Raw genomic sequence first — 17,561 nt, 5'->3', positions numbered from 1 at the left:
TGTTAACTCTTTTTATAGTTAGATTAGAAAGTTCACAATAACATTACTCATCTTCTGCAACACTTTTTTAATTTAACCATACAGACAATTTCAAAGCAGAATTATTTAGAGAAGAGTAAATAGGACTCAGAAATATTGCGAAATAATCTGGATAAAGTTTGCAATTTTGGAAGAAAATTCTTATCACTCGAGTATGAACAGGATATGCGAATATCTAAGAGCGAAATCGTGAGAGATTTATATATATAGCTTGGTCAATTCCTATAACTCATCGTCAAATTCACAAAATTTAGCCAGAATCTCAATTCAAAGATTTCAGAAGAATAAAATCACTTGTGCTATTGGGGTGAATACAAATGTTAATTCAAAAAAGCGGATTAAGATAGTTGAAAAAGTTCTACTTGATTCCTATCAAAATAAATTTTTTGTTGATTTTATGACTGAACAGAATAACTATGGGCAGTATTCCTTTAATATAGGTGATACTGAGTTCCCCAAAGGTATTCAAGCTGACAATTACGTCAAAACAACGCGTTATTCCCTTTTTTCATTCATTCCATTAACTTTATACGAAAATTTTAACAGATTTGCAAACATTTATTTCTTGATTATGGCAATTTTAGGCTTCATGCCGTGGTCTCCAATTAGTCCCGTTGTCCAAATCGCTCCTTTAATTTTTGTCACTGTGGTATCAATGGTAAAAGCGCTTATTGAAGATTTAATGCGTTTCTTAAACGATCAAAAATACAATAATTTTCCATTTGAAGTATGGAGGGATGGCAGATTCGTTAAATTACAATCTTGGAAGATAAAACCAGGCGATATAATCAAAATAGAGAGCTGCGTTGAGATGCCTGCAGACATTGCAATACTCGCAACCTCCGAAAAGGGAGGTGAATGCTATGCAAATGAAGTGAATTTAAACGGAGAAACAGCAATCAAGCAAAGGAAAGCTCTCTTCTCTTCAGCACAACTTTCTCCAGAAGAAGCAGGTAGAATACACGGTACGATTACAATATCTCTTCCAAATAAAGATATTCAACGAGTCAATGGCACATTTACGGTAAACAACAATCAATTTCCGTTTTCGATACATAACTGCATTCTTAGAGGTGTGTTCCTTAAGAATACATCATGGACTGTTGGTTTATGCCTTTATACAGGCCATGATACAAGAATTATTCAAAATCAGCGTCATCCACCTCATAAGACATCACAACTCGAAAAGAGACTGAACAAAATCATTATTTTTGACTTTATTTTGAATTTCTCCATTGTTTTGTTTTTGACCATCATGGATTTCATTTACGAGAAGAAAATGAACTTCTATTGGGTTAAGAAACAAACAAACTTAGCATATTTCTTCTTCCAAGAGTTCACAGCTTACGCAATTTTGCTTTCTTACATGATTCCGATTTCTTTATACGTAACTATCGAATTTATACGATTATTCCAGAGTTGGACCTTCTCCAAAGATTTTGGAATGTATGAACCAGGCCTTGGCTTCTGTTCCCCGAAGAATTCAAACTTAAATGAAGAATTAGGAGTCATTGACCATGTTTTCTCCGATAAAACAGGTACATTAACAGAAAACAAGATGTCGTTCGTACAAATGTCAGTTCGAGGAGATATCTATGACACATTAAACCAAATCGACTTAATAAAGTCAAAAATTTCAACCGATGAAAATTTGTCACTTTTCTTACAATGTCTTGGTCTTTGTCATTCAGTTATTGTCTCAAGTGAAGGCTATTCTAGTGAATCACCAGACGAAGAAGCTTTAGTTACTCATACCGCAAAACTTGGCGTCAAATTAATTTCAAGAGTTTCTGATGAAAGTATAACTGTTGAAATTGATGGAACAGAGACGATTTACGACCATTTAGCGTCAGTTGCATTTACATCTGCTAGGAAGAGGATGTCTGTTGTTGTTCGCACACTTTCAAATGACATTTACTTGTTCATGAAAGGAGCGGACGCGATGATGATGAATTTACTGAAAAATGACGAAGACAAATCAACAATTGATTTAGTAAATTCACAAATAACTTCGTTTGCCGAACAAGGCCTTAGAACATTAGTTCTTGGATACAGGAAACTCGATAAACAAGAGTATACAAATTGGAAAGAAAGACTACAAAACGCTGCAATCGAGTTAGAAAACAGAGAAGAAAATATTGCAAGAGTTGGATCAGAAATTGAACATTCATTAACTCTTTTAGGAGCAGTAGCAATTGAAGATGAATTGCAGCCTTACGTTGCAGAAACTGTCGCTTATCTTGCAAGGATGGATGTGAGATTCTGGGTATTAACAGGAGACAAAAAAGAAACAGCTGTTTCAATTGCGAAATCAACAAATGTCATCACTCCAAGTTGCTCTGTTTTTGAAATTTTGGAAGGAACGGAAGAAGAAACGAATACAGCACTCGAAGGAATAATGAACGCAAGACAATCTGTCGCAGTTATTTCTCCAGACGGTCTTGAGAATTTGATTGAAAACAATCCAAAGAAATTGGTAGAAATTGGTGATTTATGTCGTTCTGTCGTTTGTTTCAGAATGTCACCTTTTTTGAAATCTCGTGTTGTTGCAGTTGTTCGTGAAAACACTGACAGAGTTTGTTTATCGATAGGTGATGGAGCTAATGATGTTAATATGATACAAACAGCACATGTCGGCATCGGAATTTTTGGCAGAGAAGGTCATCAAGCAGCGAGTAATTCTGATTTTGCAATCACAAGATTTAAACATCTAAAAAGATTGATGGTTTGCCATGGCAGATTGAGTTTGTTGAGATTATCAGGTGTTATTTTGTATATGATTACAAAGAACATTGTTTTGATTTTCCCTCAGATTTGGTACTCAATCATGACTCGTTGGACGCCGACAACAATTTATGATGATTTCTTGTTGAGTACATTTAACTTAGTATGGACAATTTTCCCACCTGTTGAATATGGATGGTTCGAACAAGATCTGTCATTCAAGAGTATGATGTCTTATCCTTATTTGTACAAAGAAGCAAGAGCAGGAAGATATTTAAGTATATGGAGATTTAGTTTAGAATTTGTTTCGGCTACTTATCAATCTGTTGTTTTGTTTTTGTTTAATGTTTATTTCCCAAGCAGAAGTGTAATAGATGGAAATGGAGATTCTACAGGATATTCAACAGCAGGATTCACATTATTCGTGTCTGTTGTTATGTGCATGAATATACAAGTTATCATGAGAACTCATGGTTGGACATTGATTTTGTTTTTGGCTGTTTATTTGTCAATATTCGTTTTCTATTTGTTCACTTTGCCTTATGGATCATTGAGTTCTTTCGCTCCTTCGATGTTCTTTGTGCCGCAGACTGTATTTCGAATGCCAATCGCATGGTTGGAAATTATTATTTCAATCATTGCTGGATTAATTCCTGAAGCATTGTTTAGAATTCTCAAATCGTTGTGGTATCCATCGTATTCTAGAATTGTAAGAGAAAGTGAGCAATTAGCTTATGATGGACTTCCACTTCTCGCAAAGGCTTAATTCATTATAATTATTATTTTTTGTTTTGTTATTTATGATTAATAATAAATATGATTTTTAATAGTAGAACTTACATACATTTGGATTACTTTGATAAATTTAAACTCATTTAACTATGTAAAATCCCTTTAGCTTTCCCTTTCTCTCTTCATTGATAAAAAAACTTTACGAATGAATTTAATTATTATTCACCCCTTAATTAGGATCACAGATTGTGTGGATTGTGTTAATTTTGGAAACTTAAATTGACACTTTCTTATAACCCTGTTTGAATATTTTCTCTAAGAAAAATTCTATCAAGATTTGGTAAAACTTTCGCATTTGGAAATACCAATTATTTAACAATTCATTTGAATATAATAAGTAAAAACTCAGTTGTGAATTAGAAGTGGAAATTGTCAATTGAGTTTTATGATGAATTTTTGGAATTTTTCCAAATGGTCTTTATTACATTATAATATCTTGTTAGATTTATTTGCAGCGAAAATATTCAAGAAAGTGTTAACTTAAGTCGCTAAAATATATACTATTTACAAAATCTCGGATTCAAAATTGAACTCCTTCCACACAATATTTCTGATGATATAGAAATTCGCAACGATATGGAAATCTGAATTTAAATTTGATCAAAATAGAAACTTGGATAAAGATTCTTAATATTAAAACCTTTTCCCAAATTTTGAATTCAAAATTTTTAATTCAATTGGAATTTTTCTCTTGATTTTTTTTCCAAAAACTAATAAAAGATCTAAATTTCAATTTCTTTTAATCTTCAAAATTGCTGCTATAATTTTGTATTGAAAAAAATGCCATTTTTTGAATTTTGAAAGCATTCGAATTTCTTGAGAAAAGACGGTTTCTTAAAATCATTTTCTTGAACATGGAGTACCACATTAGATGCAATGTTGCCCAAGGTGGAAGCTACGATATCGATATCTCCCGCGAATCGATTGTCAATGATTTAAAGAAAAAGATAAGCTCAAAGACTGGAATTCCTGTTGAAGACCAGTTTATTGTTTACATGGGCAGAGTTTTGGATAATCCACTTGACCAGTTGGAAGCATGCTGTATAAACGAGAATTTTCTCATCCACGTATTTAGTAAATCCTTCCTTGCTCGGCATAGGGACTAAATTTTATTATATTCTATGATTTTTCTATCTTTTTTTCCTAATTGATTATACCAATAGGCTTTTTTTTGTAAAAAATGCCTCCTTATTATAAATATAATCCAATTTAGGAAAAATTATAAGTTTCATTCTCTGAGTTGAAAATCCTAAATAAAATTTCCTAAACAACAATTCAACCGTGAATTATATATTGGGATTGAACAGAAATTTTGATAAATTTATTACATATATGTTGCCTGCTTTACTGGCAGATAATACATCTGTGTGGAGATGTGAGAAACATAGTCCCACAAAGGATCTGAACGACAGATTCCCAAATAAATAAGATAATATTGACAAAAACATTTTAGATTGTTACAAGATAGAAAGCAAAGATACAATAGCATGTGACTACAATAAATCCGATGAATGCTTCATACATCATAAACTTGAAAATATTTTTTTATGAAATTATGGATTTCGCAATGAAAACCTAAGACGAAATCAATGGTTTGCTCTTGGTGATTCATTTATTTGTATTGCGAAGTTTAATCCAATATCTTTTTTCTCTATCCAATTTACGGCCAAAAATTCTCAGAAAAATCAATCGCTAATTCGTCACATTTTGAAAATATAACAATAAACTATGCTCACATATTATTTATATTTGTTTTTCAAAATTTTGTAAGAGCTTTTTGAAAATTGAATCAAAAATGGCCAATAAAATCATTTCTTCATGAAATTTGATCCAGTTTCTCTCTTCAAGAACTACCGCATGGCAACTGGCGTTTACCTCTTCTCCAAGAAGGAAAGACTTGCTTGGGACTTAACATTCTTGATCCTTATCTTCATTTTCCTCATTGGTCTTGTTCAGCTCACAATTGGAACATACCATTCCTTCATCCGTGTTTTCTTCGGAAACATTAACTCCCAACCACAGGCTTCAATTCAAAACTAACGAAAAATTTCTATCAAAATAAATATCTTTCATGTTAGGGATAACCTTTATTAATAATATTAATCTTTCAAGTATATAATACTTTTTACCCTTTTCTTTCTAAAATTTTCCTTAAAATTATGGATATATTTTTCATATTCTGATTTTTTGATATGAATAACGAAGAGACATAGTATTATTTGATTAGTATGCAATTATTCAAGTAAAGTGATACAAAGATTTTGCGAATAATACTATTTTAAATTTTGGATTTTTTATGAAAATATAATCTTAAACTACCGAGCTGAGAATATCAATATATTTGATCATAGTTAGCATTAATATTTTAGAAAATCCTTATCTTTCATAAAGTACAATCCAATATTTTGAAAATATGAAATTAAATTATTATTTTAAGAGATGCAATATAACAAAATAAATTGTATGGATCATGTTTAATTCTATATCCTTCAGATTTGATCATTAAAGACAAAATTGAGAATTGAAGAAAAGATTAATCTCAAATTATAGCATTTGAATATTAAATTTCAATTCTCCAAATCTAATAGTATTTCATCCGTTTTTAAAATAATGAAATTGTCTTCTCCAGTAAAAAAAATTTTTTTTGGAGAGACTTTGTTCCAAAAAAATTTTAATAAAAATCAGTCTAAAGAAATAATGGATCAGCAAGAACTTTCAGAGCTGCTTTTACAATCAATCCGACAAGCAAGTCCTGAAATAAATCAAAAGCTCCAAAAATTTACTTTAGACCGTAATGCGCCATTTTTTTTACTCAATATTATGCAAGAGAACCCCGGTTCTGTTCTTCAAAAGGCTGCTCTAACATATTTATACAGATTCCTTAAAGAAAAGATTGTACATCTCGATGAACAATATCAATTACATATTCAAAACCTATTACTCACAAAATTGAACGCAAATTTCAATCAAGATACATACCAGCTTATTGCGGACAACCTCACTTATCTTTATGAGCACGATATAAATCAATATCCAGGTTTATTAGATTTCGTCAGCGAATGCATTAAAAATCCAGAACGCTATTACTTTGGCATTTTCTTACTTTCAACACTTATCGAAAAATTGAAGAACGAAACATGCGAAAAATTTTGGGAAACTTTCAATAACATTTCATTAGAAGCAATGAACAAAGATGACGCATTAACAATATACCACGGCTTCCATATTTTTGTAAAATTAGTCTCAAAGATAGTAGCTACTACAGATATTCTTGAAGCATCAGAAAACCACATTTCTCGAATCAACGAGCTACCAGAACTCATTGGTATCTCTAGAGAATCATATTCCGTCTCATTTTGGAACGATATCGGTGTTCTTAACCAAGAAATTTCCGAAGATTTTCCAAAATTTGCGATTTCCATGATAGACAAAGCAATTTCCGTTGCCGAAAATGGTGAATACACAACACAGCTACGTGTTGCCTGTCTAGAAATCTTTTATACCGCTGAAGAAATCCCAATTGACCTTGTCAAGCGAACAATTGCAGCCTGTTTTGCTGTTTGTGCAGTTTTAATGAATGAAGATGACTCCATACAAGAAGATAGGATCTCAGTCATCGAATCATCCATGTTCCACTATCCTGGAGAAGAAATTTGTAATTTCATCAGTGAATTAATCAACCAATACATAGATTCAGATGATGTCACATGCCAAGCAACAGCATTACTTGTGTTTCGTGCTTTCTTCACAAATGCTGCCAATTTCGCGTTCAAAAACATTGGATATATTATTGAAACTCTTGAAACAGCCGTTACAATGGAAGACAAGCCAAAACTTCAAGAAGCGGCATGTATGGTACTCTCCCATTTCGACGAAGGCTTCAAATCATTGAATTGTCACTCAGCAAATTTCATTCCACCATTAATTACTATTTTGGCCAATGAAAACTCTGAATTAACAATTCACGCATACCAAGCATTGGAAGCTATACTTTCCAAGCTCGATACACCTGTGGATAACTTATTCCAAACAATTTATGAATTGATAGAAAAAGTGACAGCCGATAACATCTCAAATTTCATAAAAATTTTAGCACTTTCTATTCCAAACACCAGTGAATTTGATGACGAATCTGCCGACATAGTTATTGAGCTTATCAATGACGTTGTTACCCAACATTCAATTGATGCCAAAGTTTCTTGTTTTGATTTAGCTATTCAATTAATCAAAGTTGATGAAGCACAGGTAATAACATTGAATGAAATGTTAATACCTGTTGTCGGAGAAGTCATTCAACAGGTTTTACAACAGGATAATCCTGATCAGGAAATGTCACTTTTTGATGAAGCCATTTCAGCTGTTGATTATCTTAGTGGCTTAATTACATGTTTAAAGAGAGAAGCCTTAGGATATGTACTTGAATTCATTGGTCCCATGTTACAGTTTGTTTCTAAGTTGAGTCTTTCTCGAGAAAGAATGAGTTTAATCAAATCTTCATTGAGATGCTTGAGTAGAGTTACAAAAATATGGGGCCAAATCCACGAAGAACTAGAAATCGATGACCAAAAAAGAGAATTATTAGATCAAGTGTTCCCTGCTGTTTGTGATGGAATAAAGAACTTGATACAACAAAGTAAACCAAGTCTCCAAAAAACAGCTATTGAATGCGCCCTCAAAATCAGACATCTTTTGGATGATGAAACGAGATTTGATTTTTACAAGAATATAATTCAAATCATCAATGAAGAAAGCCAAAGATTTTTATTCATTACTGATTGTTTCTTCGCAGCAAGTAAGTTTATAAGAATGAGTAATGAAATGGCTCCAAATTATATTCAACTAGCTGATGAAGTTTTTGAAAGTGTTTCTTCTGGAAATATTCCTTTCTTAGAAGGTAAAAAATTGAAGGAATCAGGTGCTGCTTCATTTGTTTTCCCTGCTTTTTGTACTTTTTGTTCTGCTCTTCTAGAGTTGTCTTCGCCATCAAGCGATCAAATTGTTGAGTACTTATTGGAATGGTATAATCTTGATGATGAACTCGCTCATTTCGAAGTTTCTAGAGCATTTATCGCTCTTTTGGATGGAAATGCTGTTTCAGAAGAGAAAACAAATGAAGTTTTAAGAAGTGTTTTAGATGATATAGAGAAAGCTTCTGAACCTTCTCTTCAACAAAACATTGTTTATTTCCTGAATTTGTTGGTGCAAAGACATGAAAATTTAATCGAAATTATCAAAGGTTATTTAGGACAGATAAATGATTGGTACAATAATGCAAAGGGTGAAAAGGTTGGATACCAAGATTTACTTGCAAATATTGCTTCTTTATATCTTTCTTTGGCTGTCAAAGTTGATCTGGATAATTCATATTGTTCGGCTGCTTTGGAACAATTTCCGCCTTATGATTATTCTGAAGCAAAAACAATGTCAATGAATATTATTACTTTGTATAATAATGGAAAATTAGTTGGCGATTTGGCTAATGAAACTGCTTATGCAATTGCAAGATTAATTACTTGGGATGATGAAAAGGTCGCAAAGGCCGATCTCGACCAGGAAATAATAGAAGAGTTGATTGCTATTTTTAGAAATATTGTTAGCCAAAATCAACAGATTTTGAATGAGTTAGAAAGATTATACAAAAAAATGAAACCAAAAATGAGGAAATTGAATAGTGTTTTGAACTAATTTTAGAGTTATATTTTATACATATATTTATCTTTATAGAATTATAAAAAAAAATTTTAAAATTTGTATTTATTTAGAGAAAAGTGACAAAAATATCATTTTCAAGCATGCTTTGGGACCAAAATAAAGAAAGAACATCAATTTCATCTATGTCTATAATGTGAAAACAACCATTATATATGTAGTGGCTAAAAATTCGATAATTCGAAAATTCGCATTGTCTAAAACTACTAGATGACAATAATAATACCCTATTTATTTATGTTGTTTAAGGGCTCACTTACGGATTTCAGAAAAAGTTCAGAGTATATTTTTAATCAATTGATTTTCGAGTGCATTTGCAAATTTCTGACATCCTCTCCGTTTTTGTTGATACAGTCGAACTTGTGAAGTAGATTTCATCATAAAATAAACTATTTCTTTTTGATATTGACATACAAAATGTTTGAATTCAACAAAAATCCATTTTTTCCTCTCCTGTTTGCTTGCTTGTTTGTTTGAAGTGGAGAATGTAGCTCCAATCATTTGAATAAAATTCAAGCGTTTATTTGTTTGAAATTCTATGATCTTTTGATTGACTCGAGATTTAAAAAAAAGGATTGTTATTTAAGGGTGCACACGAGAGGATCATGTAAACTTCAGAATTTAGAACCTTATTTTTAGGCATTATCTTGGCTACCTATTTAGGCTCGAAAAGCAAAAAATATCAAAAAATACAACTTGACTCCATTATGACTCTTTCATGGAGGTAGTTTTTATCCGCTAGTATTTTCCCTTTGAATCTCTTTACAATTCGAAATCAAATTCAAATCTCAGTAGAAGAAAGGAAGAATCGACTTACTACGGTTGTAATACGAATAAATACATATATTTAATTATTTTTATTTACATAATAATTGTTTGAAGCTCATATTCCAACAAATTTTTAAATAAAAACATTAAAATGTTGAAAATGTTCATATATTTTAATAGGGTTTTGGCACTTTATTGAGGAATTACTACATACATAGTCGAACTGAACTTGATATTTTGAAATTTAAATTATTTATCAAAATTAAAATTTAACTTGAAATTTATAATTATTTAGTCATATTTTGCATAATTCTAAGTAGATTTTGTAAAAAATCAAGAAAGAAAAATTTTAACGTGCTTTATTTTTTCTTTTTTATAATAATACATATTATTATATAATTAACATATTCATAATGTTTCACCCTTTCAAAAATATAATCCTCCTCCTCTCAAATAAACGTACATACGGGTGGCCTCTTTTTTCAAAAAATTAAAATTTGAAATTTTGGGCTCAAATATTAGAGATTTTTTCAACCTTCAACGATATATGTTGTCTATATCAGACTTCCTTTCTTTTTGACACTTAACATTGTTCCTAAATCTTAGCCGTTAAGGCTGTTCTGAAAATATTTTTTTTTCGAAAAAATTCGAAAAAAATTCTTAAAATTCAAAAATCCCTTAATTCCTGAGGATTAGGGTTGTTAGATTCCCGACGATAGGTGTCTTGGAAGATTTGCCTGGTGTCATCATAGTGTCTTTAAATCAAAAATTTTATTTTGGAGTTAGTTTTATTGATTTTTCAATAAAAAACATTTCTAAAACAAGAAAATAAAACGATAAAATATTTATATTTTATATAAGGATCTTATATATTTAAAATAAATATCATTTTATTTTTTTTTCATTGGTGTCTGTCAAAACATAATACACTATTCAAAAATTCAATGTGTCTTGCGGTTTCAAAAGACACCTTCAAATTGAACGATAGCACAGACACTATTGAATTTTACACATTTTATTTAGTTTTTACCCTTTTTATTTTTAAGAATTAATGACTGAAACACAAGATGAATATGAATCCAAATTTGAGGGATGGATTGATTGCAAACTTCCTCCCAAAAATATCCCTCGAAAAGTACCTCCCTTACCAAAATTCGAGGATACTGAATTCTCAACTAATAATAAATGTCGAGTATGTTTCAATATTGCTTATCTTCCAGATACAAGCGAAAATCGAAAGAACGAAAAAGACTTTATTGTTATTGTTTAGCGATACATTACAATTTACTAACAAAAACATATATGCGCTGCATTTATCATCGAAAACCATCAGAATTTGATGAAGATCATCAGCATATATATCAAATACAATGTGAAAATAATCCATATACGAGAAGAGATTTAATAAAACAAGATAGAAAATTACTTTATGTTGTAAAATTTGTTGTGGATACCAACATGTCAATCAATATGGCCGCTTCAGGTGTACTAGAAGATTTCGCCCGACATATCTACTCCACCTTCAAGGGAGTAATCAATTTTCAACTCAAGATCCCATATAGAAGAGACGAGATAAGGGATGGAATCATTACATTAGCCGACTTGGTAGCTCCAAAAATACACGTTGAGCTTGACAAGATGGGCTACTATTCGATAACAATTGATGCGGCATCACACGGAAGCCGGCATGGCTTTTTTGTGATGGCTAGCAATCCAGCAAAAATGAAGAACTGTTGTAAGACGAGTTACGGAAAGTGAGGTGAACCGAAAAAGTGACACTTATTTGGTCGGATAAATTCCCTATATATTTACTTGTCAAAAAAAATCAGACTTTTTTTGCTTTAAAAAATTTATAAGTTAATTATTGAGAACGAAGGTGAAAGGAAATGGATATCTCTTACCTTTCATTCCCTCGAGAAAGTTCAAAAACTTGGGTGCAATCAGTTCTGATTGCACCCAAGCTTTTGAACTTTGTATAAGGAATTGTTGGCTATGATGTACTGATCATGAATCAGTACATCATAGCCAACAATTCCTTCGCAAACAGCAGGAAACTTTGTCTGAATAGTTTAACATTCAGACAAAGTTTCCCGCTGTCAGAGAGGGAATGGAAGGGTAAGAGGTATATATTCATAATGTATACCTCTTACCCTTTCATTCCCTCGAGAAAGTTCAAAAACTTGGGTGCAATCAGAACTGATTGCACCCAAGCTTTTGAACTTTGTATAAGGAATTGTTGGCTATGATGTACTGATCATGAATCAGTACATCATAGCCAACAATTCCTTCGCAAACAGCAGGAAACTTTGTCTGAATAGTTTAACATTCAGACAAAGTTTCCCGCTGTCAGAGAGGGAATGGAAGGGTAAGAGGTATATATTCATAATGTATACCTCTTACCCTTTCATTCCCTCGAGAAAGTTCAAAAACTTGGGTGCAATCAGAACTGATTGCACCCAAGCTTTTGAACTTTGTATAAGGAATTGTTGGCTATGATGTACTGATCATGAATCAGTACATCATAGCCAACAATTCCTTCGCAAACAGCGGGAAACTTTGTCTGAATAGTTTAACATTCAGACAAAGTTTCCCGCTGTCAGAGAGGGAATGGAAGGGTAAGAGGTATATATTCATAATGTATACCTCTTACCCTTTCATTCCTCGAGAAAGTTCAAAAACTTGGGTGCAATCAGAACTGATTGCACCCAAGCTTTTGAACTTTGTATAAGGAATTGTTGGCTATGATGCACTGATCATGAATCAGTACATCATAGCCAACAATTCCTTCGCAAAAGCGGGAAACTTTGTCTGAATAGTTTAACATTCAGACAAAGTTTCCCGCTGTCAGAGAGGGAATGGAAGGGTAAGAGGTATATATTCATAATGTATACCTCTTACCCTTTCATTCCCTCGAGAAAGTTCAAAAACTTGGGTGCAATCAGAACTGATTGCACCCAAGCTTTTGAACTTTGTATAAGGAATTGTTGGCTATGATGCACTGATCATGAATCAGTACATCATAGCCAACAATTCCTTCGCAAACAGCGGGAAACTTTGTCCGAATAGTTTAACATTCAGACAAAGTTTCCCAACTTTCAAGCCGAAATTCGCGGATACCATTCACCAACTAGCTCTTGCTATGATGGTTATTAAAAATCAAGATCTATATTAAATTCAAAATCTACTCAAAGTCACTAATGTTCGATTTCGGAGTGTCAAATTACTGTACTACAGTTGCTGCTTCTTCTGCAACTTGCGTATCTCTGTAACGAAGAAAAAAAATATGTAAATGTTTTAAAAAGTAAGTGTTTATTCTTATTAATCTGACTGAGCTTAGTAAGAAGATGTAATCGATATTGTTAATTTGTGTTAAAAATTAGATTTTATTTTCGATTTTAAAATATTACCGAATTAATTTCTTTGATTGGCTCTCTCTCGCGGAAATGTTGAAGAGAAATCCTCAAATCCTTAATTTCTCCATCAACTTTCCAAAGGGGTTCTTTGGTGGTATCATATTTTTCGCTGATATCATAAAATTTGTTTGGTGTAAACCAGGTATGTATTTCTGGATTTTTTGGTAACTGTGTATGTGGTGTTGCGTTATAATTTTCGATTAAATTTTGAATTTGATCCCTTGTGGTGGATCTTTTGGTTTTGGACCTGTACGTAATTTTGGAATTTCAATTTGATTGAAATTAAGAGCGTTTTTAAAAGTTTTATGTGATATTGTGGGAAGAATTCTTCCATCTGTTAAAGGGACATTTTGGAGAACGGTTTCGACGTTAATACCGCTTTGAATTTGTTGATTAGCTTGATTTAACCATTCTAAATCAATTAAATCGAAGATTCTACCACTCATTTGAAAATTATAAGTTTTGAAAAAAACCGTAAATCATTATTGAATCTAAAAATATTTATGTACAAAAAGTCGGTATATATTCTATAATTATTTAAAATAATGAAAAAGTTGATTTGTGAATCATTGAAATATTAATGCTGTTATATATATATCAGATGATATAAGATGATTTTTTTAAATAAAAAATAAAATTTAATTTTTTAATTGTTAAAATAAGAATAGTAAGCTTGACAAGTAATTTAAGTTTTTGCTTTGTAAAGTTATTTGGTTGGCAAATGCATTGTGTCACTTTTTGTTTGAGTTCACTTTCCGTAATTTGTCTTATGATAGAACCATATCTTCATTGATACTATGATCGCTGATGGTTGGAATGCCAGGGATTACAATAATTTCTTTGAATGTTTTACCTTCCCAAAGGATTTCCTTTCTGCAATTGTTGCCGATGGATGCCCCGCCCAAGTTAAAGGGCTGTGCCACTGGAGGAGATGCGGAGCACTATATCCGGGTCTTCAAACTGTTTATATCCGATGTGTTGCGCATCTCCTCAACTTAGTGGTGAAGCATACGGCAGACAATTGTTCAGCTTTTGCAATGCAAATTAATTATTGCAAAGCGATAAGCAAGGAGTTATCGAAGCCGGACACGAGAAGGGCATTGAATATGAGGGTTATTCATGTTCCGGATCATCGCTGGATGTTTTTCTGGGATCTTCTGAAGTGGATAAAAGAAAAACACCCTAAAATTTATGAATTGTTCAATATGGATGATCCACCGGAATCTGTTCAGATCTTAAGGGATATGGGAATTGATTTCAAGGATGGACTTCCACAATGGCTGTTAAATTTCGAAGAGATTCTTTTACCAATCAAGAAACTCTTGAATTATGCAGAGAGTGACGTTGGCTGCTTCTGCTACATCTATCCAATGTTTCAATCGACGATTGAGCAGTTGACCGGAATTGCAAATCGTCCTGAATTATCAAGTTCGTCAAAGCGCATTGCAGATGCATTAATCGCCAACATGAATGAAGTTTTTGACAAACAGGGCAACTACGCCGGCCGGTCAGTCATCCGCGCAGAATTGAACATGCATACTGAGTACAAGCCAGACGTTTCACTCTTCTTCCAAGAACCAATACCTATCAATGCTGAACTTGAAATCCCTCCAAGGAGCTACACCCCTGATCATTTGGATGAAGTGGCAGAGGATCAATTAGACAGAAATCTAGATATAGAAGAGCCCGAGATTGAGAACGAAGCAATTGAAGGTGATGGCCAAGTAGATGCAGAAGACATTGCTCAGGATGAAGAAGTTGAAGAGAATGAACCAAGGAGGAGACTAGGCAGGAACCTTGGTGAATGGGCGTCTCTGTCAATGCAAGAAGTGGAAGAGTACAGCTTCAACGATTTTATGATCGAGATGCTTTCGAGACGTGCAGAAGCAGAAGCGAGGTTCTACAAGAGAAGTTCGGCCAAGAACATAGCTAATGAGTACAAGAAAGCTCTTTCCAACTTTATACATATGAATGAGAGTGAAATCAGGAACAACACCGACCTCACCTGCTTGGATCAAAGGTTTTGGGTAGCATGTGATGCAAATTTCAAGGCATTGAAAGAGATTGCCTTAAAATTCATGTCTATTGCTGCAACCGAAGCTGATGTGGAAAGAATGATTTCAATTGTGCGGAACCTGCGTAATAGGTTTAATCAAAACGCACGTGAAGATCTAATAAAGTTAGTATACAAGTCTTGGGTATGGTGGCACTGCGTTCCACCTTACCCAATACTTGTGAATTTGACACTTTACAAAACCGTTAACGTATATTTTACAACATGGACGCAAAAACTAACTTAACCTTAAATATTTACAAAACCGCCAACAATTTCACCTCACTATCGTTCTCACTAACAACTTCACTAATGTTCTCATAAATTTTCCTCAATATCTTCATCATCAGTGTTAACCCTATTGTAGTCATACTTGAAGCCATAAACTTTCTCTAACTTCTTAACGTACAATTTACATAACTTACCTTCGTCATCGTATGGTTTAATGATATAACTATTTCTATCTTTATACACAGTCAATGAAAAGTCAACTGGTCTCGGATGTATTTGAAAGAACATGTTATGCTCAGGAAGGAAGAATAAATGTTTAAATATATGTTTGTTATATGTTTTGATTTGTATGAGTTGCTTTTGTTCTGTCATTACATCCAAATAAAATAAAAATAATTTTAAAAATAAAATAAAAAATAAATGATATCACCACCCTCACACGTATGAAAACATAGCACAAAAATAAATTTAGGTGAAGTGGTGAGATCTCACCTCTTTTTTCACCTGTTTTTTCACCCTGTTGAATTCATTGCTTTATAACTCTCTTCCTTTCTCCAACTCTTCTAACTTCTTCTTAAGTTCAGCAATGTTGTCCTCATGAAGTTTAATCTTTCTCAAAATTCCTTCTTTATCTAATGGTTGCTTTATCTTTCTAAACTGAACTCTACCATCCTTCATAGTATGAATGTAAAAACCTTCTGGAATAATTCCTGATTTAATGTATTCTACCAAAAACTTTTGTTTCATTGCTTCAGTGACTTTAGTCGTCATTTCAATCAAATAAAAATTTTAATATTAAATAAAAATAACATTATTTTTTCAGTAAGGAAACGCAGGAGTTTTACGATTTATTTGTGGTGTAGGTTCTGGTTTAAATGTTGGAGTCGGTTTTGGAGTTGACTTTTGAACAGGAGTTTGTACTCCCATAGGTTCAGGAGTCATTGAAGGTGTTGTTTGTGAAGGCGTTGGTTTTGGCGATGGTGTCGGAGTTTGTTTAACTTCAGCTACTTCAGTATTATTTACAACATTTGCTTTATTTCTTTTCAACATCATTACTGCTCCTGCTGTAGCTAGCAAACCTAGTGGGAGACCATATTTTATATAAGGACTTGACCAAATGCTATTTTTGACAGGAGCTGGTGGAACACCTAACCTTGGTGAGACTGCTCTTTGCCATTGTGCAGCTCGTAAGAAATATTCAATAGGTGCTCCATAATCGTTTGGTAAAGTTTGTTTCATAGATGGTGAAGGTTCACGAGAGCTTGATGAAGAACTCATTTATAAGCTTTAAAAATAAACGTTCATCCTTTATTCCTCACTGTCGTCCGTAGCTAAGTTATAGTCATCTAATCTTATTATTGGGATTCCATTAGCACGCACCTGAATGGCAAAGCAACAATCCCTCATAAATCCAATAAGTGGCTTTGGTACATTTTCACTTGCTAGTTCAATAGGTCCTTTAACAGACAATTTGTATGTTATTGGAGCAGTAGATGTTTGACCTTGCTGGAAGCAAAAGTCCACTTCTGTTGGAAAACCACATAAGAAATGTGTGTTGTCATAGCTATCCCATTTATGTTCCACACTACCATCATCCACAATGACCTCATAACATCTTCATTAAATCCTATCATATCATTGTTTGTATTGCAAGCGTTCGCAACCATTTCATAAAATACAGGTCCATATGATTTTTCAGGTTCTGCAGGCATATTTCCATAAGCTCCCATGGAAAGCTGAAGATATTTAAACTTAGGGTTCTCAAAATTAACATAATAGTTGTCTTTCTTTCTAAATAGTGCCCAAATACTTTTAACATTAATAGGCGTATA

General features: G+C 32.8%; 6 protein-coding genes across 6 annotated transcripts, besides 10 other annotated features; 4 read left to right on the top strand and 2 right to left on the bottom strand.

Annotated features, from left to right (window-relative positions):
* On the top strand, positions 1-3,757 carry TVAGG3_0236870 (putative phospholipid-transporting ATPase family; the record flags this gene model as incomplete). Its single annotated transcript, XM_001311485.1, has 1 exon — positions 437-3,529. One exon carries the CDS (start codon positions 437-439, stop codon positions 3,527-3,529), a length of 3,093 nt encoding a protein of 1,030 aa, XP_001311486.1.
* A 615-nt stretch (positions 3,758-4,372) lies between these two features.
* TVAGG3_0236860 (ubiquitin-like family) lies at positions 4,373-4,776 on the top strand (the record flags this gene model as incomplete). Its single annotated transcript, XM_001311484.2, has 1 exon — positions 4,410-4,661. The coding sequence occupies one exon, from the start codon at positions 4,410-4,412 to the stop codon at positions 4,659-4,661; it is 252 nt and encodes an 83-aa protein (XP_001311485.1).
* Positions 4,777-5,365: 589 nt separating this feature from the next.
* Positions 5,366-5,694, top strand: TVAGG3_0236850 (uncharacterized protein; the record flags this gene model as incomplete). The annotated part of the gene is made up of 1 exon (XM_001311483.2): positions 5,374-5,595. One exon carries the CDS (start codon positions 5,374-5,376, stop codon positions 5,593-5,595), a length of 222 nt encoding a protein of 73 aa, XP_001311484.1.
* Positions 5,695-6,211: 517 nt separating this feature from the next.
* Positions 6,212-9,832, top strand: TVAGG3_0236840 (armadillo (ARM) repeat-containing protein family; the record flags this gene model as incomplete). Its single annotated transcript, XM_001311482.2, has 1 exon — positions 6,253-9,240. The coding sequence occupies one exon, from the start codon at positions 6,253-6,255 to the stop codon at positions 9,238-9,240; it is 2,988 nt and encodes a 995-aa protein (XP_001311483.1).
* Positions 9,833-9,850: 18 nt separating this feature from the next.
* Positions 9,851-10,726: a mobile genetic element.
* Positions 10,727-12,059: 1,333 nt separating this feature from the next.
* Positions 12,060-12,150: a mobile genetic element.
* A 159-nt stretch (positions 12,151-12,309) lies between these two features.
* Positions 12,310-12,400: a mobile genetic element.
* Positions 12,401-12,559: 159 nt separating this feature from the next.
* Positions 12,560-12,650: a mobile genetic element.
* A 158-nt stretch (positions 12,651-12,808) lies between these two features.
* Positions 12,809-12,898: a mobile genetic element.
* A 159-nt stretch (positions 12,899-13,057) lies between these two features.
* Positions 13,058-13,122: a mobile genetic element.
* A 281-nt stretch (positions 13,123-13,403) lies between these two features.
* Positions 13,404-13,436: a mobile genetic element.
* Positions 13,404-13,436: a terminal%2Cinverted (terminal inverted repeat of LTR63 transposon ID:TVAGG3_0236770).
* Positions 13,437-13,645: 209 nt separating this feature from the next.
* On the bottom strand, positions 13,646-13,891 carry TVAGG3_0236760 (transposase-related family; the record flags this gene model as incomplete). The annotated part of the gene is made up of 1 exon (XM_001311481.1): positions 13,646-13,891. One exon carries the CDS (start codon positions 13,889-13,891, stop codon positions 13,646-13,648), a length of 246 nt encoding a protein of 81 aa, XP_001311482.1.
* A 1,732-nt stretch (positions 13,892-15,623) lies between these two features.
* Positions 15,624-16,277: a terminal%2Cinverted (terminal inverted repeat of Maverick-1C transposon ID:TVAGG3_0236590).
* Positions 15,624-17,561: part of a mobile genetic element that runs on past the window's edge.
* TVAGG3_0236750 (uncharacterized protein) lies at positions 16,549-17,007 on the bottom strand (the record flags this gene model as incomplete). Its single annotated transcript, XM_001311478.1, has 1 exon — positions 16,549-17,007. The coding sequence occupies one exon, from the start codon at positions 17,005-17,007 to the stop codon at positions 16,549-16,551; it is 459 nt and encodes a 152-aa protein (XP_001311479.1).

The sequence above is a fragment of the Trichomonas vaginalis genome, chromosome IV (assembly GCF_026262505.1).
Source record: "Trichomonas vaginalis G3 chromosome IV, whole genome shotgun sequence".
NCBI classification, from domain to species: domain Eukaryota; phylum Parabasalia; order Trichomonadida; family Trichomonadidae; genus Trichomonas; species Trichomonas vaginalis.
This window is presented reverse-complemented; position numbering and strand designations above follow the sequence as displayed.